This window comes from Microcaecilia unicolor, chromosome 5, assembly GCF_901765095.1.
Source record: "Microcaecilia unicolor chromosome 5, aMicUni1.1, whole genome shotgun sequence".
Lineage (NCBI taxonomy): Eukaryota > Metazoa > Chordata > Amphibia > Gymnophiona > Siphonopidae > Microcaecilia > Microcaecilia unicolor.
In genome coordinates this window covers 152154329-152176733 of record NC_044035.1, presented here as the reverse complement: position 1 = coordinate 152176733, position 22405 = coordinate 152154329, and the positions used below count along the sequence as shown (strand labels likewise).

Sequence of the window (22405 nt, the reverse complement as noted above, 5' to 3'; positions counted from 1 at the left end):
CAGGTCCCTGTGGACTTCCCTTCCACCCCCCCAATCTCGTCCATAAGCAAGAAATGCACAGGGAAAAGGGAGGGAGAGAGGGGCATGGCGTCTCCCACAGGAAAAGAAAGATGGATGAGAAGCTGGTAAGGGGGGTGATGAAGAGCTAAGAAGCAGCAAGAGGAATGAGAGGTAAGAGATGGAAAGGCTGAAGGAGATAAAATAATGTGAACAGCATGCAGAAAGGAAGTGACCAGTAAAAAAGATCAATGGCAGAGAGACAGAAAGAGATGGTGAAAGAGGAATAGACACACAACCTGCAAGAAAAAATGACCATGAACAGCAATCAGGAGACAAATATTTCAGACACCAAGGCAGAAAACAAAATGTACTGGATTATGTGCCTTAAGTGCGGTTAAAGTTATGGTGTGCAGTTTGGTTTTTTTTTTACAAAATGTGTATGCACATAGGATGGCTCTCCCAACACCATTGTTCAGTGGCAGGTTCCAGTCACACTGCACTGACACTGCTCCAACCACTGTGAATTCTGTACCCCTTGACAGGATTAGTCAGACTGTGTATGTATGAATGGACATGGGGGACAATCATAGCATCTGCCGTGAGCCAAGAAAAGTCTGTATCCGCCCCACCTCTACCCACACACACACACCACTCACAGTACACACCGCTCATGAGAACTCCACCTGCTAATGTCCCCTCTCTGTTATTGACCTTTTCAAAAATACATCACACCTGTGCACCTGGTACCCCTGCCCTGCAGCACCTTGTACTATTGCGATAATGACACTCAGCTCTCCCAGTGCATCTCACACCAGTTTCACCAATGCATTTTATACTGACCTGCAACCCTCCACACTATTCTAGCACTGGAAAGCTCAGCTCTTCCAATGTATATCACTCCTGATCTGCACCCTACGTTATTTCAATACAAGATGCATGCACACACAGCTACACCTGCTTGCCAGAAACTGAACGTGAAACTGGAATATTTATTATTCGCCTTTATGAAGAGATTCATCCAAGGTGGTGTTGTACATGGCTGCTCACCTTTACAGTGGGAAACGTCTTCCTCCCTTTCTCACTGGATGCACCCGGTAGCCCACCATGCGACGGTCCCTCGCACCTATACCGAAAGCGGAAGCCACGCTGAAAGAAGAAAAGGATCTCAGGTTAAATGCAATTCGCATCTCCATGAGAGATCAAACAGATACAGGTAATGAGCTACTCTGATCTCTGCAGAGCACTAGCCAGCCAAGACCTTGCACTGTGAGTGTTCTTCTAAGCACTATAAAGAAGACTACAGAAGATGCAGGCTCTGAGTCCCAGCCTCTCCCTGTAGAAATTGCTGGCTATCAGGCAGCTACCAGATCCTGCAGGACCAGCCTCTACCTCGCAGGTGCTGTAGGAAATAAATCTAGCAGCTGCAGTTCATGCAGCACTACCTGCAGGTGGCATTAAAGGGAATGTGATAGGAATGGGTTAATCTCATCTTCTGCCTGCTGGAGTCACTCTAGAGCAGGGGTTCTCAACCCAGTCCTTGGGACACACCTAGCCAGTCAGATTTTTAGGATATCCACAATGAACAAGAATGAGATAAATTTGCAATCACTACATCCACTGTATGCAAATCTGTCTCAAGCATAAACCTGACTGGCTGGATGTGTCCAGAGGACTGGGTTGAGAACCCCTGCTCTAGAGAAAGGTATTGGAGTGTCCCAGCCTCTCCTGGAAAGAGTAACACCGCAGCACTAACAATGAAGCATGACTGGGTATTCCAGTCTGAGCAAGTAGCATCTCCCTCCGTGCCTGAGGCCCACATACCTGTTTTGGCTGTTCAATAATCAAGAGATAGGGTCCTTCGGCTGAAAGCAAAAAGAGAAAAGCGAGTGAATGGAAGGCGAGCACACAGCTGCATAAGGAAATTACTACTGTTCATATTCTAATCTAATTGTGACTATCTTCTTTCGTTATTATTGGTTTGTCTCTACTGAACTCTCAGCATCACATGATGACTAAGAACATGGCTGCTGTGGACTTTTTCAATACCCGCTTGGATTTTCCTATGATGGGGGGGGGAGGGATTTTAGTAAGTCTCAGACTGCACACATGCTAAACTTAGCCACATCACTGGGATTCCCGGACCCACCTCTGCATGCACTGCCACGGCTCCCCAGTGTGCACAGGACCTCTATACACTGTTTCAGCTGAAAGAGGAGGCTGGAACCACCTCTACCGCCCTACAAGGATTAGCAGTCCTTACCAGATCACATCTCTATACCATAAGTGTCACTATGGGGGTGCAAATGTCCTCCCCCCCCCCCCCAAAAAAAAAATGAAAATTTATTTGCACCCCCAGTGAAAGCTAGTGCCAAATCTGCGCATCTCATTTCCTACCTCCCTCCCCTCAACAGGCCCTACAAGCTTACAGAGTTCACCAGCACTGCCAGCCTGGTAGCAATTACAACAGGCTCTCTCCGTCAGCCCTGGGGTCCTTCCCTCTGTTGCAACTTCCTGTTGCCGTGTAGGAAGGATGCAGCAGAGAGAAAGCCTTGGAGCCACTGGAGGGAGGCTGTTGTAATCACCGCCCACAATGCCGGCAAACTCTAAGTTTGTAGGGCCCACAAGGAAGGAGGGAGGGAGGGAAGACAGACAGTGAAGGAAGTTATGATGGACCCACAGGGGCAAGGGAAGAAGCTGCACTTTTATGAAGAGAAGGGAAGGGAGAGGAAAGGGGAGAAGCTGCCCATCGACAGAAGGGAAGGGAGAGGAGAGGAGAGGAAAGGAGAGGAGGACATGCTGCACATGAATAAAAGGGAAGGGAGAGGGGGACATGCTGCATATGGATAGAAGGGAGAAGAGAGGGGACATACTACACATGGAAGGCATGGGAAGGGGGGAGGGGAGGAAGACATCGTGCTGATATGGACGAAGGGAAGGGAAGAGGGGGACGTGCTGCATATGGATGAAGGGAAGAGGGGAAAGGGAACATGTTACACATGGATAAAAGGGAATGGAGAAGAAAGGGGGACATGCTGCACATAAATAAAAGGGAAGGGAGAGGGGGACATGCTGCATATGGATAGAAGGGACAGGAGAGAGGACATGCTGCATATGGATAGAAGGGAGAGGAGGGGACATGCTCACATGAAAGGGAAGGGAAGAGGGAAGGAAGACATGCTGCACATGGAAGGATGAGGGAGACATTCTGCATATGGATGGAAAGGAGAGGGGACATGCTGCACATCGATGGAAGGGAAGGAGGGGGACTTGCTACACATGGATAAAAGGGAACGGAGAGGAACGGGGGCCATGCTGCCCATGGATAGAAGGGAAAAGAAGGGAGAAGGGTGAAATGCTGCACATGGATTGAAAAGAGGGGAAGAGGTGGAAAACTAGATAGATTTGGAAGGAGGCAGAAAAATGGAAGAAAGTTGAAAGATCAGTGCTAAAGACGGATGTAGGGCAGGAAGTGCAGAAAAAAGGAGGCAAGAAAAGAAATAGCGCATAAACAGGAGGTCCTGGAAGTAGTTAAGCGCACAGAGGTAGGGAAACAGAACCAGAGACTGGAAACAAGATGATTAGAAAAACAAAATTAACAAACAAAAAAGGTATCAGTTTTGAGAATTTACATCTGATGGCATTATTTTGCATTGTACAGGAGGAAATCCATTTCTTTCTATTTGGTGTTGCACTGCATGCAGAGTCTGGCATCTCAGATTTCATCTTTGTAAGTCTAAGGGTGGGCTTTTAATAAAGATTAACTCGCGTTATCTGCAGCAGGGCCCATTTTATTCCTATATGCTTCTAAGTACTAGAGAGGGAGAAGGGGAGAATGAGGGGTAAAAAAAAATTAACATATGGGTGGATATAGAGGCAGAAAAGAGAAATATAAAAAAGAAACATTTAAAAAGAAACATGTACAGAAAAAAAATGGAAAGGCAAACCTTGAAAAATGTAGAAGACTGATATAAATAGTGGAACAGACTGGAACCAACCCAATTAGAAAAGTATCCAACCAACAAAAGTAAAAAAGAAAAAAATATATTTGTATGATTCTTTTAAAAGATTGGTATGTCTGCTTCGGGAAATGCGTCCATTCCAGAAAAGGAGAAGCAATCGGTCACAGCAATCAAAGAAAATAATGGATTTCAGTCAATGTTCAGAAACCACAAAAGTTTAAGTTTTCTGGTTTTTGAACACTGACTGAGATCCATTCTGTTCTTTGTTCGCATTGGATAATGTACATCTTTTCTATTTTTGTATTTAGCAGAGTATAGGAGAAAATGCATTTCTGTCTCTTTTACGGTATTTTAGTATTTTCACTGCTTACACAGTCTTACTTGGGCGTCTCCGTTTCAGTTTTTGTCTGCATGTTTTTTATGGTCACCTATTTTGTATCAGGTGAGGGTCTGTCCGTGTTCTACATGTCTGACTGAGGTGAAGGATTCTCCTAAAATGTAGTGTCTGTGTAGGACTCTGTAACAGTCCAGCTTGTTCCAGTTTCCCAGTACAGGTTTACTGGTGTTCTAGGGCCCAGTCTAATATTTATAACACTGTCTTTTCATAGGTTGGTCAGGGCTGTTATGGTTTGGTAGGTTTTTCCTGTATAGGTTTTGAATGTCATTTTGCAAAGTGTCTGGCCTGTTTGAAAGCCGGATCTGGGATAAGGGCTGCCAAAGGGCAGCCCTTGTCACCCAAAATAAAAATTTAAAGGACTGTGGTCTACGCATCCTATAGAGACACCACACAAACTAAAACTTGTCCGTTTTAAACAAAGTGTCTAGAAGTGGAAAGAGCTTGTGCTGTTCATGAGATGTTAATCACAATTTGAATATGTTTGTATGGCAAGTTCTAAGAAGGATAGCTCCATTGTTAGGGAATATGAAGTTTGTGATTATAGACTGGACCTTGAGGATTTATAATAAAAATTCTGACCAATCCTGTAGAGAATACTGAACACTCCCATACAAAAGGATTTGTTGAATGAAGCTATCAATTATCATGTTAGTTTAAAAGTGGGGGAGAGGAGGGAGAAAAGGGTATGACATGCGAAAATGCCATTTTGACTTGCTCCCTTCCCCCAAATACCACCCCAAATTTATATATTTTATTTATTTGTTCCAAACTTGATATACCGCTGAACCTGACGGACAGATCACAGCAGTTTACAAATAAACACAAAACGCAAATAAAAGAACTACAAAATACAATAGGAAAGAAACCATAAACACTGAAAAAAAAAGTGGAGGACAGATGAGGGCTGAGAGGGTGAGTACTGCTCTAGGCTTCATTCATTTAATCTATTATCATGAGATGGGCTGGAGAATTCCTGTCCTTTCCCCTTTTCCCTCACAGAGACAGGGATCTGACTATCAAAATATCTTCAGTGTCACTTACTGGTCTCCATCACAGGATACTTCCCATCCATCATGAACTGTAAGTCATCATAGCCAAGACCATCCAGGCTCTAAAGAAAAAAAAATGACAGGTAGAAGAAAGATTTTTGTGACTAGCAGATTCATTGCAGAAGCCTTCAGTAGCACAGCTTCGCTATACCAACCATCAATCTTACGTAAGAACATAAGAGTAGCCATACTGAGTCAGACCAATGGTCCATCTAGTCCAGTATCCTGTTTCTAAACAGTAGCCAAACCAGATTACAAGTACCTGGCAGAAACCCCATTAGCAGCCACATTCCATGCTACCAGTCCCGGGGCAAGCAGTTGCTTCCCCATGTCTGTCTCAATAGCAGACTATAGACTTTTCCTCCAGGAATTTGTCCAATACTTTTTTAAACCCAGATAGGCTAACTGCTGTTACTACATCCTCTGGCAATAAGTTCCACAGCTTAACTATTCGTTGAGTGAAAAAAATATTTCCTCCTATTTGTTTTAAAAGTATTTCCATGTAACTTCCTCAACTGTCCCCTAGTCTTTGTACTTTTGGAATGAGTAAAAATTCGATTTACTTCTACTCGTTCTACACCACTCAGGATTTTGAAGACCTCAATCATATCTCTCCTGATCCATCTCTTTTCTTAGGAACACTGGGCCCAACACTTAAAAAAAAGCTGCTCCTAAGTTATGCTCCTAAAATATATGCTTTATTTTCAGACAAACATAGGGGCCTAAGTTTTCAGCTGAAAATTCAACTTAACTTAGGAGCTTAAAGTTATAGAGTAAATATTCAGCCATTGTCCAGGCACCAGCACTGAATAACTGGATTTGTGTAGCTAAGTGCAATATTCAAAACTTAACGGTATGAAATTGCATAAATACAGGACTGAATTCTGGGGGTCCTTTACTACGCCTCGGTAGCGTTTTTAGCTCAGAGTAGAAATCAGCTGGATGTAAACACCAAGACGCTCATTATATTCCTATGGGTGTCTTGACATTTACCACCAGCGGATTTTTACCGTGAGCTAAAAATGCTACCTTGGCTTAGTAAAAGACCCCCTTTATGCGGTCTGATATGATCACTTAATTTAGGCAGTTAAGTGCTGAATATTGACACTTAACCGACTCTGCCCCCAGAAAGCCCACAAAACAGCCGGTTTTCAGTTTAACTGTGGGTGCTCATATTCAGTGGATAGCTCTGCACAAGCAATCGAACAGGCCAGGAGCCTCTCCTGGCCACTTAAATCACTTTGAATATCGACTCGCATGCTTATAAATTTAGGCCTGACATTCATTTGCGTAATTTATGAGGCTGGTGCTGATAATCAGTGCTAAGCTCCTAACTATATTTTCCCCACCCTAAATCCATCCCTGTTGCCATCCACATTTTATGCTCCTAAATTTAAGAGTTTAGGCTGCACTCAGCCCTAAATTTTCAGAGAGGCCAAATTTAGGAGCATACCTCTCAAAATTGGGAGCATAAATCCTTTGCACATTGAGCCAAGAATAACTTATGGCTTCAACCCAAAGCTTTCCCGGCTGAACTAGAACAGAATCCTTTTTACACTAGCAAGTTGTTGCCTTCTGGGTACTCCATCGAATATCCTACACACCAGTGGCGTATCAATTCAAAGTGTGTGTGTTGTGTACGCACCCTCTTTCAGACAGTTTATCTGTATTTTCCCTCCTGCCCTCTGCCGCAGATTGCAGGAGGGAGAATACAGATAAACTGTCTGACATCTCTTACTTTCCGTCCTGGCAAAGCTCTGCAATTCCCCCCTCCCCACCCCCAACGCATGCCTTCAAATCACCTCTGCTCCAGTGCAATGGCACTCACAGGCTGCCTGTGCCTGCACTGGGACTCTCTCTTACTCTGGACTGTCCCGCCCTTTACAGGACGTCGCATCAGAAGGGGTAGGGCAGTTCAGAGTAAGAGAAAGTCCCGATGCAGGCGATCTATGAGTGCCACCGTTGCCACTGCACTGAAGCAGAGGTGATTTGAAAGCGCACGTAGGAGGGAGGCACGCATAGGGAGAAGCATTGGGGATGGCAGAGCTTTGCCGGGAAGGGACGTAAGAGATGTCAGACAGTTGTGCATTCTCCATTCTGCCCTCAGCGGCGGAGGGCAGGAGGGAGAATGCTGATAAAACTGTCTGAAAGAGGTTGCGTGAAAAAATCCTGGATACATTGCTGCAACACACTGCGCTGCTCATGGGGAAAACAATATTGCTAACATTACTCAATATTAGCTCATCAAAAGTCACCATCAGGATCTCATGGCAGCCACTAAGAGGTAAATTTTATAAAGAGACTAAGAGGGCAGTAGGCCCTAACTGGGTGCTATTTTATAAAGGCACATAGGCACCCATGTGCTTTTATAAAATACTAGAGAAAGCAGCAGAAATCACACCTACCTTGAAAGCAAGGACAGTTTACACCTGCTCTCGATCAGGTACAAACATCCAGGCTTAGATTATTTAAGTAAACATGTAAATTAGTGTATTCTAAGACTTGCAAACTCCACTCCCACTCTCAAACTCCGCCCCTGCACATGCCTACCAACGAGATACAAACCATCCTATCAACATGCAATATTTTACAGCAGTCAAGGTTTTATAACAGGTCACTGCACAGAAACAACTTAATAAAAATATCCCATGAATGTGAGGTTTCCCCACAACACACACTGATCATGTTTGCTGGCTGCAGCCCAGAATTTGAAATTGTCAGCCTCAGGCATTGCACAGTGAACCCTCAGGCTCCTCAAAGGCTCCACCACTAAGCCAGAGGAGCAGACATTTCACAGGTACACTATCACTTTATTCTAAATGCTTATAACAGCACAGGACTGGCTTAGCACCATACCTCATGTCAGCAAAACGTAAACACTGCATGCAGTCAAGCAGAAGGGACATAGAAACTCTTAGAGAAACAGGAAATTGTATTTTTTGCTCCTCCGTGTTTGCAGTTCATCTGGAACCAGGGCTGGGACCTGGCAAAATGTGCCTTTATTCACAATAAGCTGCATTTTATATATCCCCTCCCAGCTTACTTTAGTCTGGTCCAGTAGTTCCCAAACCTTGGCCTAGAGGCATCCCAACCACTCGGGCTTTCAGGATATCCACAGTAAATATTCATGAGAGAGATTTGCATGCATTGTGGAAATCCTGAAAACTCGACAGGTTGGGGAACCACTGGTCTGGTCGCTACAATGATTGACCTGCACTGAGCTCTCTGCAATCATGGGATCTGAATCTGGCCACCAGCTGACCCTTCAGCAAAGCCCAGGGCTCTCTTCTCCTTCTTCCCAGGGGATGAGCAGCACTTCCACAGCACCTCCAGGCCGACCTAGGAAGCAGACGACCCTTACACATGTCAGAGCACAGCACTTATCACTTGAGCCACTAGGCTGGCGTAAATTCATTTTAAAAGATCCTGGACCTCACTAAACTCCCCCTTCTTCTTCCCTCTGAAGAGATGAGGGTGGGTTTCTCAGGGAGAAAAGCATTTTCATCTGTGCCCAGCACCCCTTCCAAAAATACCCGCTAAAGACGCAAAGCGGCATCAATAGTGGAAATACAGGCTTCTGACATGGAGCCCTTCACCCCCAACCCTGGCTCTTCTCCGCAGACACACTTGTCCCTCATTTACCTCTCCCCCTGGAAAAGCCCACCTTCAACTCTCTCTAGCAACATCCAGTCAGGGATCCCTCCAAGGAAAACCAGCGACAAAGCACAGATATCGCCAAAACCACTACCCTGAAGTCCTCCCTGTGCTAGGGAATGAGCTCTGAAGTCTCTGGGCACTGTAAACATGTGAATAACAGGTTACATAAGGTTAAAATTAAAGAAAGCTGCACATCATGGGGCCAAGAACCAGAGAGCTGTACAACTGCTCAGTGACACAGGCACGAGAATGAGCGAGGCAGCAGTTACTCTAGAGTCCGGCGTTTTCTGGCTATAGGACAGGCACAGACACACAGCAAGCAGTCCCATAGAGAGCACCTATATGGAGTCTATTATAGAAAGGGAAGGGGACATCTACTTTCCTCTACAGCAGGGGTGGGCAATCTCGGTCCTCAAGGGCCACAACCCAATTGAGTTTTCAGGATCTCCCCAATGAATATGCATAGTAACATAGTAGATGACGGCAGAAAAAGACCTGCATGGTCCATCCAGTCTGCCCAACAAAACAAACTCATATGTGCTACTTTTTGTGTATACCTTACCTTGATTTGTATCTGTCATTTTCAGGGCACAGACCGTATAAGTCTGCCCAGCACTATCCCCGCCTCCCAACCACCAGCCCCGCCTCCCACCACCGGCTCTGCCACCCAATCTCAGCTAAGCTTCTGAGGATCCATTCTCTCGGAACAGGATTCCTTTATGTTTATCCCACGCATGTTTGAATTCCGTTACCGTTTTCCTCTCCACCACCTCCCGCGGTTGGGCATTCCAAGTATCCACCACTCTCTCTGTGAAAAAATACTTCCCAACATTTTTCTTGAGTCTGCCCCCCTTCAATCTCATTTCATGTCCTCTAGTTCTACCGTCTTCCCATCTACGGAAAAGGTTTGTTTGTGGCTCTCGGGTGCAGTACAGGGTCACATCAGCATTGCATTGTGGTGGGTGTAGGGTATTGGGCTCCGTGATTTCATTAGCTTGTGTTACAGTCTCACGATGTTGGTAGTTGGTAGGCTCTTCTCCATGGTACTTTTCCACCTGCCTACTGGGTCAGAGTGTGCCCTGTTGTGGTTCCTGTTGTAGTCCATGCGGTAGTGGCCATTTTTGTAAGCCAGTTTTAGTTCCCTTTCCTGTGTTAGCCCCGTTAGAGAACTTAGTTCTTACCTTGAATGTGGCTGAAAGAGGGCATTGTACAGCATTCTGCCAGCTCTGACCTACTGCTAATCTCAGTACCAGGGAGACTCGTTGCCAGTGGGGCACAACCTCTGATCTGCAGTTAACTGTGAGTAAACGCGGTTATTCCAATAAAGGACATTTTCGGAGAGATTATTCAGCTGTCAACTGGTGTGCCAATGTTATACAGCAGCAACAAGTCCTAGAGGCCTGCGTGTATGCAGGTCCCTGGAGCACTTTTAGTGGGTACCGCAGTGCACTTCAGCCAGGTGGCCTCAGGCCCATCCCCCCCCCCCCCCCCCCCACCTGTAACACTTGTGCTGGTAAATGGGAGGCCTCCAAAACCCACTGTACCCACATGTAGGTGCCCCCTTCACCCCTAAGAGCTATGGTAGTGTTGTACATTTGTGGGTAGTGGGTTTTGGGGGAGGGGGGTTGGGAGCTCAGCACCCGTGGTAAGGGAGCTATGCATGTGGGAGCTTTTTCTGAAGTCCACCGCACTGACCTAGGGTGCCCAGTTGGTGTCCTAGCATATCAGGGGGGCCAGTGTACTACGAATCCTGGCCCCTCCCACAACCAAATGGCTCGGATTAGGACTTTTTGAGCTGGGCATTTGGTTTTTTTAGTGATAATGGAAACTAAAAATGCCCAGCTCAAAAACGTCCATTTTTTCAAAAATACGGTTCGGCCCGCCCCTTCACGGACCCGTTCTGGGAGATAAACGCCCATGGAGACAGGCGTTTGCGTTCAATTAGGCCCCTCCACGTCTGCCCAGGACTGGTATTAGTCATGCAGGAGCCCAGGGCAGAAACTGGGGAGGAAGCTTCAAAGCTCACCTTCAAGCTATTCCTCCTTCTGACTGAGGCAGGCTTAGGGCCCCTGTGGCACGGAGGCACAGGGCAATTGTCTGGTAGCCAGCCCCTAACACAAGCCCTGCATCTGGCAATTAGTTCACAGGGAGACTGCAAACTACCCTTCACCTTGTCCAACAAGGTGACATGGACCCTGCTTTCACATCCAAACGCAAACCAAACCGTGGAACATCAAAAGACACAATCCTAAAGATGGGTCACCTGACCACCACTAGCCAGTACACTTCCCCAAACCAGGGCCAGCCCTGCCACTGAAATGTTTTTTTTGCATATGGCCTCACATTACAACCTTGTTTTTTAGCCCCTGTGTATTTACACAAATGAGGCCCCACAGTGAGTCCCTGCATACAGCCCTACATCCTTCGGTATCACCTTCAGGCTGTCCCTGCACCTAACTGGTGCTAATCTGACCTCCACTTGTCACCTCCATCCTTCAGCTGTTGCTATCTGAAATGCTCATGTGAACTCCCCCCCCCCCCCCCCAGTTACAGTTCTTATATTAGGCAACAAAAAATGTGTCAAGTCATAGATATGAGGAAGAGGACACATAGCCTCGGTGTACAAAAAAATCCCAAGCTCCTAAATTTAGGCTCCTAAGGTAGGTACCTAAATTTGTCCCCTGTGTTCAGCCAAAAATAAGATTTCAACTGAAAAATCACCTAAATTTATGAATTTAGGAATCAATATTCAAAGCGATTCAACCAGGCTGGAGAGGCTCCTGCCCGGTTTAATTGCTCCGAGTGGCCCAGGAGCCAATATTCAGTAGATTTAACCGAACAGTACAGATGACCGCGGCACATGCCAGGATGGCCTGGGGCAGAGTCAGAGGGGGAACTTAGAATTATGTGGAAACTGGTGATAGTCAGTGCTGGTGCCCACGTAGCTAACCAGGTACATCAGCTATGTGGATACATCACTAAATAGTGGCCAAACCTGGATAATTTCCAGGCGCTGCTGAAGAGCTGGATATTTGGTGCCGGTGGCCGGTCAGGGCCTGGCCTGAACATCCGTGTCTAACTGAGCCAGCAACGGTCAGATGGCTGCTGATGGCTGAATATTTACCCATTAAAAGTTATCTGGCTAACATTCAAAGCACTTTAAATGGGCAGGAGAGGCTCCAGTCTGTTTATATCGCCTGTTGCCACCTAACCCCCGATATTCAGTAGCACAAAAGCGGGCAGTGCCGCTGAATATTGCCTCTAACCGGCCCCAGTGCCGGCACCCACATAGCTAAGGGGGTGAATTTAGGACAGCTCAAAAAGCTGTTCTAATTTGACCCGTGTAGCTCTATGTGGATGCCAGCACTAAATATTGGCTGGCACCCACATAACATTTTTTGTTTTAGTGCCTCAACCCCCTTCCTGCCCCCCCCCCCCAAGAAAGCCCCCTCCTTACCACCCACAATCCTCCACCTGCCCTCACTATAAATAAGCTCCCCCCCCCCCCTGTATGTTGCCCAATATCCCTTGGCGATCTAGGTCAGAAGTAGGCCTGGGGGAGGCCTATATATGGCACGGGTGTCTGTGTGTGTGGGTGGGGGGGTGCTAGGAGGGGGATCGCAGCCATAAAACAAAGTTATGTGGGTCTCGGCCAATATTCAACCAAGGCCCGCAAAACTGTCTTATGCGGGACCAGCTGAATATTGACTAGGACCCACAAAAGCACTGGTGGCCAAGGCCCTTTCTTTTAACCCTATTCACTGCTGAAGCCTGGACATGGACCAGCACTGAATAATGGGGGATAATCTAACCAGTGACAGCATTTAAAAAAACAACACAAAACGCTGAATGTTGCCGGCTGAATGTTCCTAAATGCAGGCCTGTGATTTATTTGCCTAGATTCAGAATCCTATCTTAGATGCCTAATGATGAAAATCAGTTAAGCTCCTAATTTTCTTTCCCTGTCCTAAATCCATCCCGGTTGCCACCCACCTTTTTGCCTGTTTAGGATTTAGTGAAATTCGGAGCCTAAATTTAGACTCTCTCAGCCCTTGAACATATCCTGGACACATCACAGTCCATTTGAAGGGCAGAAGTTACTGAGGCTAAGCCTGCCTTGTCCATCACCAGGAGCCTGTAATAGCTTTTAAACAGCCCTCATCAAAGGAACATGACCTTGCAACCCCAACGGCACATGCGCAATTAAAAATACCACAACTTTGGAGTAACTTACAGGCTTTGCAACTGGGAGGGCAACAGAAAAATTTGATCCATGACAAGAAGACATCTGCACTGCAACTGTGGCTCTCCTGAGTACAAGAACCATCAACATAACAAACACATCAGGAAAGGAAATACAAAGAGGAGGAAGAGGAAAATGGAACAAACTACTTACCGTGTCATACACTTCATCCATTTCTGCTGTGGAGAGTGTCAACGGGTTCCCAGGCTTGTGGGCTCACAGAGTTGGTGGTGATAATGAGAGAAGCCCTCTGAATTTCTGGCTGCCTCAGGGTCTAGAGAGAGATAACTGGTAAGGAAATGGGTTTGAAATGCAGCCAACAACCAGAGCTCTGTGCTACATTAGCAGTGTGGAGCCAGAGGCAGTGTAAGGGAAATTGTCAGCATAGCTGCCCTCCAGGTTCCCTCAGGCCTCTATAAATTCTGATCCAGCCCTTCCAGCTGGCACCCAGAGCTTCAGACTCCTACAATTACTGCTGCAAGCTACAATGTAGTCAGCTGAAAACCTACCATAATCAAGATAATAAGATGAGAGTCTGAGGAAAGTCCCTAAAATACCAGCACTACTGGAAATGACAGCAGAGACACGTGACCACAGGCAGCTCGGCCTAGCCTGCCCGAGCAGGGAGGGAAAACCCTGGGCGCAGACAGCAGGAAGAGAGGAGCGTGCTGAAAGCAGGCAGAAGCCTCAGAGCCCAGGAGGAAATGACAGCTGAACAAAAAGGTATTGCTGAGCCAGGCCAGGACATTCCAGGGAAGAAAGCCAGAAGGACAAATAGAAACAGAAAGATGTGGAAAGAGCTGAATGCTTTTCAGAGAGCACTAGATGCTGCTATCTGCAAGGACAGGCCCTTTCACAGTTCTCTCTTTGTTTACCGGGAGAGACTGGGGCCAAGAAGCAGCAGGACCCTAAAGCACAAGCCAATTCTGTTCTCTGCTTCTGGGTAAAGTCAGAACAGCAATCAAAGCACCTGCTCATCCCAGCTTGCAACAAATCTTACAAAAAGGTACTACATCTTTATTTACCTTCTCATACTGTCACCTACTAGTTCCACTTTCGAGAAGGAAATCAACAGCACGTAAAAGACTATGAGGCCCATCCAGTGTACCCATTTTCTCAACCTTCAGCAATATAGACTGGTCTCCATTTAACCTCATGTTACTAAACATCCTCTGATTATCCCAGGCCTTCTTGAATTCCAATTTTCTTCCTCTCTCCCACTGAAAATTGCTAGGTAGCTGTTCCATGCAACTGCCAACACATCTTTGTAAGAATGTTTGCTTCCAGCCTCATATCCTGACCGCTTGTTCTGCCCCATCCTTTCTGCCAGTGGAACTCTTATATTGATGGTAGCAAGGTACAGTGGCAATTCCTAGCTCCCCACCTATGGTCCTGAAGAGAATCCAAAAAAACCCCCACCCACTGGAACAGCAGCGGCAGATCCTTTAAGGCAGAGAAACAGAGAACGTGATGGCAGATAATCCCACCGATATTCAAACCTATTTAACCGGCCTAACCATTGAACCAGTTATCCCCCGCTGAATATCCCAGTTAGTGGCTAGCGCTAACCAGCTATAGCGCTCGACATAGCCGGTTTGGTGCAGATATTCAACTCCAAACCGGCTATGTTGAGCAGTTGAAATAGGCCACTTAAATAGCAGGCCTGTCTTTGACCACTAAGAAGTTAACCAGTTAGCACTGAATATCGGCATAGCCAGTTAACTTTTTAGTGGCCAAAATAAACCCGGATATTCAATGCCGGTCACTGGATATGGTCCAGCATTAAAAATGTGGGGTTAACAGCAAATGTGCTGTTCGCCACCGGCTGAATATCGGACCCAATATGGTTTAACTAGATCAGGGGTTTTCAACCTAGTCCTCAGGACACCTAGCCAGTCATCCATTGTGGATATCCCAAAAACCTATTCATCCTTAAACATATAAACAGGGCTGTATATTCAATATTTGGTCAAAAATCATCCAATTTATTTATCTTACATTCACCATTCAACTCCCACTGTTTAAAAAACACAATCTTTATTTCACAATGTAATCCCAAACAAACATTTTAAAACTGCATCCGCTCCCCGCAGCAGTTATACCCATACAAATTGTCCATATATTGATGTGGTTCTTCTTCACAAAATGCACGAGTTAAATTCGCATAGAATGGAGGCAGTGCATGCAAATTTGTCTCATTCATATTCATTGTGGGTATCCTGAAAGCCTGATTGGTTAGGTGTCTCCTGAGGATAGGGTTGAGAACCCCGGATCTAGACTATCCATCCAATAAGCTCTACAATCCCTTCCTCTCTCTTAGAGATCCTCTGGCTGATATTCAGCACTATTTAACCGCCCAGGAATGGCTCCTGGCCAGTTAATTAGCACTTAACCGGCTAAGCACTAATATTCAGTGTGAGACAACTGGTTATCTCCACTCAATATTACTGCTTGGTGCATAGCGGCTACCTGGCTATACTGTGCAATATAACCGGCTAGCCACAAATATTCAGTGCATTGGCCAAATCGAGTCACTCAAATTGCAGGCCCCTCTTTGGCTGGTATAAACTTAACCGGCCAGCACTTGGCCAGTTAAGTTTAAAGGTTTAAAGCAGCCACCCCCCCCCCCCCCCCCCGGATATTCAATGCCCATCACTGGAAATGGCCCGGCCTTGAATATTCAGGCTCAGCACCGATCGCTGGACTTAGCCAGCCTGCCTCATACCTGTCCCATCTTGCATTCAGATATACTCCTTGTGGGCTTCTATAAGTGGGTGCCACTGATGCCACACAGTGAGGAGCCTATTCTGTAATGGCACCTGGGCGCCCAAATTCTGTTATAAAATACTAGCGCCACCCGGTATCAGTAGAACTTACATTTAGGTGCCTGCAGTTTAGACCTGCCATAGACCTAGCATAGCTACAAGCAATCAAAAATAAATATAAACAATGTTTAAATAGCTCTCTCAGAACGGCATTCACAACATATATAGAGAACTCTAATACTACAATATGGTAATATACTAATTACAACATATCAAAAAAATATACAAATTTAATTACAAAATATTCAAAAACGTATAGCAAATTCCCTAAAGGAATTCCCCATAAAGATGTGCACACATGTAGAAAAATCAAAACTGTTGTCCATCAAAACCTATCACCAATTCAGTTCTTAATATGACTTGAGCAAACCATGCTACGATAGCTGTTTTTCACTTCACTTGATCCAAAGACTCGGAGGTCATCCAGGTTTGAATTCAGAAGTTCATCAACGAAAAAATAGAGGGAATCAATCAAAAGTTGCTCCTCAAAAAATAAATCATATACAAAAAGGGAACAAAAGGTACTGTGATGTAAGGCAGAGAAAAAAACGGAGGAAGAAAGGAACGGGGGGCATCAGATATGAATCAGTGGCCAGGCTATTAGGTCTCCTATAACGTTTAGCTACTTCAAACCCTTGAGTCTGAGTCTACTACTTAACATCGATCATTTGCTCACCGGAACCAAAACCTCCATATATATAACATCATTACTTTATTAGAAAATCAAACAAAAAAAATCTTATAGCCTAATATTGTAGAAAAAAAAAAAGAAAATATAAACATAGGACATCAAGGATCATAAACCAATTTTAACAAATGCAGCATGATGAAGCTGATAATTGGCGACTACTTATCTAAGCCTGTTTTTTTGATTCGGCGAGTTTGGCCACCAGTGCTCTATTAGAGGTGACATTCCATAGCCCCTGGAAGCAGGGCGCTTGACTGAAACGCTGTTTTCAAGTTTATCAGCATCAGGCAACAGAATTTCTTAGCGCTGAATCTGCAGCTGCAGATAAGTAGTCGCCAATTATCAGCTTCATCATGCTGCGTTTGTTAAAATTGGTTTATGACACTTGTGGGCTCATTTTCGAAAGAGAAGGACGCCTTACATCATAGTACCTTTTGTTCCCTTTTCATATATGATTTGAATTCAGAAGTTGCCACTTCAGTTAATGTACACCATCCAGCCCAGTTGCCACTGCAGTCAATATACACCATCCAGCCCGACAAAGTGCTGTGTTTCGCCTCTATGGCGTCTTCAGAATTATGTTACAATCCGTCATAACAAAGTAATAGATCGGTTCTCCATCTCCCTTGTATTGCATTCCACATAGCATGCTAAAACGCCAACACATGCATAGACTGCAAGTCATATTAAGAACTGATATGGCAATAGAGTTTGATAGACATAAGTTTGGATTTTTATACATGTGTGCACATCTTTATGGGGGATTCCTTCAGGGAATTTACTATGTTTTTGAATATTTTGTAACAGTTGCAAGAACCCTTATTTATCTATTAGAATTTATTTACTGCCTTTTTGAAAGAATTCACTCAAGGCGATGTACAGTAAGAATAAATCAAACATAAGCAATAGACAATTACAGCAGTAAAAATATTCAAACAACAATACAAAGTATGGCATAGTATACTACTTACAATGTCAACACAATACGTAATAGAACATTTTAATAGACATCCTTAGCACACACCAAAAATCAACGCGTGCCAATGCCAGAGGCGCCCATATATTCCTATGGGTGTCTCCAGCGTTAGCGCGCGCCAACCCTCTGCGCCTGCCAAAAATGCCAGCGCGCCTATAGCGCAGCTTAGCAAACAGGATCCATAGGTAGCTAAGAGAGTAAGAAAATAAGGCAGCCCTTTTAGAAAAGTATGTTAAGGGCTACGTGTATCTGTATTATATATACAGCAAGGGCATGCATATCTTACTGTATTCTGTAAGTCGTGCACAAAAGTGGAAGCCCTGCCCTTGCTCCATCCATGTGAATGCCCACTACTATGTCACTTACGTGCACACTTACAGAACAGTGCTTAAGTGCTTCGCTGTCCCTAATGCACATTACCCTTCTCGTCCCCACCACCTCCGCTCGGATGCCATTCCATGCATCCACCACCTTTTCCGTACAGAGGTATTTCCTTAGAACATTCTTAAGTCTTTCCCCTTTCACTTTTATCCCAAGTCCCCTCATTCCAGAGCCTCCTTTCAAACTGATCTAAAAATTTAAACAAGGATTCATACAACAGTTGTCACTTTTCATGCAAACAGAATTCCAATGGACAGAACTGTTCCAGCACTTCAGATGCGTGCGACAGCCGTTTTGGAGGTGACTGGCGTTGCAACCTACTTTTGGTGCCTGGCAAGAATAAGGATTTTGAAAATAAAAATGAACAGTAAAATTGGTCAAGCTCAAAGTTACCCCCTATTAGAATACACAAAGATCTTCAAACCAGGTTCCTTACCCATGCAGCAAGATACACAGATTCCATTTTTAGAGCTATAACTAGCTAACATAAGCTATTTAGCCAAGATTCATTACTCAGATCTGCTCTAGGCAGGTATTTCCAGAGCATCAGCCAGCCTTGCAAGTCGGCATGGGAAGTCCTGAGATGCAGACAAGCCGCCCTCGCCTTTTGTGTATAGCTACAGTTAAAAACAGGAACACGAGGGAAAGCACCACAGCTCCACGTTTGAATCCCCTATCCGGAGAAACTTGTAAAGGTCAGACGCACTGCAGAAGTGAAATACTATATTCCAAGGAGTATGCTAACTGCTGCTACAAAGGCACCTGCAGGCCAAAGGAACAGCATGGAGAGCTTATAGACAATGGTTGGCAACCTGTCCTGGCGGGACTGCCAGCCAGTTCGGTTTTCAGCATATGAGGGAGATCTGCATGCTTACTGTCTCCATTATTTGCCATTATGTGCAAATCTCTCTCATGCATATTTATTCCTTTAAAAAATGGAATACCAGTAGGGCAATTTTTACATATACGCAAGATATGCTCTCAGAAATAGGAATATGTAAAACAAGCAGCATTAATGAAAAAAAGATTCAAGGAACGAGGATATCCGGGCAAGATCATACATAAAGCTTTCAAAAGGGCTTACAACGTACAGAGACAGTGGTTGTTTCACAGGGGCACAGAACTAAGTGACACAAGATTGACATGTATCCTGCCCTATGTAGCACACTCTCAACACGTAACTCAAATTATACGAAAATATTGGGCAATGCTGGGTATTCATTCCATCTTTAAAGAACCACCTCAGTTCTCCTACAAATGAGGGCAGAGTTTAGGAGAAAAATTAAAACAACAAACACACAAGGGTGATAATGATCAAAGGGGCCATCATAAGTGTAAAGGGTGCACTTACTGTGCTTATGCAATGGTTACGCAGAGCATAGACATTCCTAATCGGAAGAGTCCAAAAAAGTTTCAGTTAGTATCATTAACTGACTGCCAGTCAGCATTTGTAATATATGCCATTAAATGCCCTTGCGATTTATTTTACATAGGACAATCGGTAAAGAATGTAAAACACAGAATAGCCCAACATCTCAGTAATATCAGATTATTGAAGGTAGATACCCCTTTAGTCAAACATTGGTTTAGTAAAGATCATAGAGTAGAAGACTTAAGGTATGTAGTACTAAAACAAATGGATTTGAGCAGGGGTGGTAATGTTTTACAAAAAATGTTGCAGACAGAACAGCATATGATATACGAGTGGAGAACAGTGACCCCTATGGGACTGAATAAAGAAGTAGAGTGGTTAGGTCTATAAATTAAAGTAAGCAGAGCAGTGGTCAATACACGAGGGTAATACAGACTGCACATGAGTAGCGTAAGTGAGGAGATAGACACCATTTCCTGCATACCGTGGAGGCGACTGTTCCGGCAGAGGCCACAGAATTAAGTATGAAAGAACTGTAAGGTCAGCAACTATGTAGAGGAGTGATATTGTTTAGAACCGAATGGGTAGAAATATGATTATGTTAAGCTTCCGTACCGTATATATTATGTTTAGAATCAAAGCCCCTGAAGACGCCTTGAGCGAAACGCGTAGGGCATTGACAGTATTAATGTGAGAGAACAGCGGGAAAGAAGCAGCCTACTTAAGGATATAGAGAGACTTTCGCACTGGTGAAGTGGTATATTAACACGACGGAGCATCAAATGCACTAATAAGAGGAATAAGAGGATTAACAAGACAAGTCCCAGCAGACCAGAGATATAGATGCAAGAAGAGCACATAGAGACATTGCTCACACGCAAAACATCTTGGATCTATGATCAAAAGAACTGAAGGACGCATTTACTAGTTAATAATTATGGTGTAACAGTTAAGACTGATAATGAACCTTGTAATAAGCAGAGTTGTTAGCTTATTGGTGAAGAAGAGCTCAGTCGAGTATGAATGAATGATTGTATGCATGTGCTTGATATAAAAAAATAGTTGGTAGGAAGAACTACTTGTATATATGTTCACAACATTGTTAAGAGAATAGTAAAATAAAGATTAGATAATATCTTTAAAACTGAAAGCGTAGTTACAGGAGGTAACAGATGCATATTTATTAGGGATATCCTGAAAACGTGACTAGTTGATCCATCCTCCAAAGTAGTTTTAAGAACCACTATCATAGGAGACTGCCTGGCTGGCAAAGAATATGCCATAGCCTGGATATACCTAGAATCACAGCAGATCCTCAGCCCCACCAGAGTCCCAGCTGCACAATTCCTGAGCCTCTGAAATGGGAAAACATCTGAAGATACTCAGGCTGTGGTTCTTTTGTCTTATACAACTAAACAGGTATTTGAGCCAGCTCAATGCATCTTTGGGTGTAATATATATAAAAAAAATAATAATAAAAATGGGAAATGGAGAGGAATATCTCTAATTTTATGAATAGGTAGTATGGATAATTATAGAGCTAATAGAAAGACAAGGAAAAAGAGGCTTTCAAAGCACCTCAGATCTTCCTTTCATTCGCTCAACTGAAAATTAAGGGGTCCCCTTTGTTAGCCCAGTAACTTCATTTTTCCCCACCAGATTCCTCCCATTCTTCTGGGTTCCAATTCAATTGGAATTGGCTTCCGTTTGGCAATGGCTCCAATAGTCTTCATACACAACTGCCCAAGATTTTTCCCCATATCCCTTCTCCTTCAGGTACACCACCAATATTTATTTATTTGTTACATTTGTGTCCCACATTTTCCCACCTATTTGCAGGCTCGATGTGGCTTACATAGTACCGTAAAGGCGTTCGCCAATTCCAGTATGAACAAATACAGTAATGTTGTGGTAGAATAAGGTTCATGTGTAACAGACACCTTAGGGAATCGTAGAGAGGAAGAGAATCATAGGGGGGAAGAGTTCTTATATGTCCATTACGAGCTTTGGTTTCGTTGTGTTGCAAGGTACAGGCATTTAGGTTGGGTCGGTGGGGTATGCCTTTTTGAACAGGTTGGTTTTTAATGATTTCCGGAAGTTTAGGTAATCATATGTTGTTTTCAGGGCTTTTAGTAATGCGTTCCATAGTTGTGTGCTTATGTAGGAAAAGCTGGATGCATAAGTTGATTTCTATTTGAGTCCTTTGCAGCTTGGGTAGTGGAGATGTAGGTATGTTCGTGTTGAGTCTATTGTGTTTCTGGTTGGTAGGTCTATGAGGTCTGTCATGTATCCCGGGGCTTCACCGTAGATGATTTTATGAACCAGGGTGCAGATTTTGAAAGCAATACATTCTTTGGAAGCCAGTGCAGTTTTTCACGGAGGGGTTTGGCGCTTTCAAATCGCGTTTTTCCAAATATAAGCCTGGCTGCCGTGTTTTCAGCGGTCTGAAGTTTCTTTATAACTTGTTCTTTGCATCCTGCATAAATTCCATTGCAGTAGTCTGCATGGCTTAGTACCATTGATTGTATCAAGTTGTGAAATGTTTCCCTTGGGAAGAATGGTTTCACACGCTTGAGTTTCCACATTGAGTGGAACATTTTCTTTGTTGTAGATTTCACTTGGTTCTCTAGTGTGAGGTTATGGACAATTGTAACGCCAAGAATTTTCAGGCTGTCTGAGATAAGGAGGATGTGGTCTGGGGTGTTTATATTTGTGGGTTTGTCCGTGTTATATTGGGATGAGAGTATGAGACAATTGGGCTTATTTCTGAAAGTGATCGCCGGCGATCTTCCAACATAAATTGGGAGATGGCCGGCGATCTCTCAAAAGCGGCGAAATCCGTGTAATCGAAAGCGGCT

General features: G+C 44.5%; 1 protein-coding gene across 6 annotated transcripts in view; it reads right to left on the bottom strand.

Annotated features, from left to right (window-relative positions):
* NFKB2 (nuclear factor kappa B subunit 2) overlaps positions 1-22405 on the bottom strand; it is a 130661-nt gene that overhangs the window by 63203 nt on the left and 45053 nt on the right. For 2 of the 6 annotated variants that reach the window (XM_030203428.1, XM_030203429.1), the window contains 4 exons: positions 13459-13579; positions 5398-5467; positions 1822-1862; positions 1048-1146 (listed from right to left, as the gene is read on the bottom strand). In XM_030203428.1, the coding sequence (XP_030059288.1) occupies positions 1048-1146; positions 1822-1862; positions 5398-5467; positions 13459-13479 (231 nt within the window). In that variant the 5' untranslated portion in view covers positions 13480-13579. Of the gene's footprint in view, positions 1-1047; positions 1147-1821; positions 1863-5397; positions 5468-13296; positions 13368-13458; positions 13594-13814; positions 13835-22405 lie in introns of those variants that run through there. The other 4 variants (XM_030203431.1, XM_030203430.1, XM_030203426.1 and 1 more) reach the window with 4 other exon arrangements.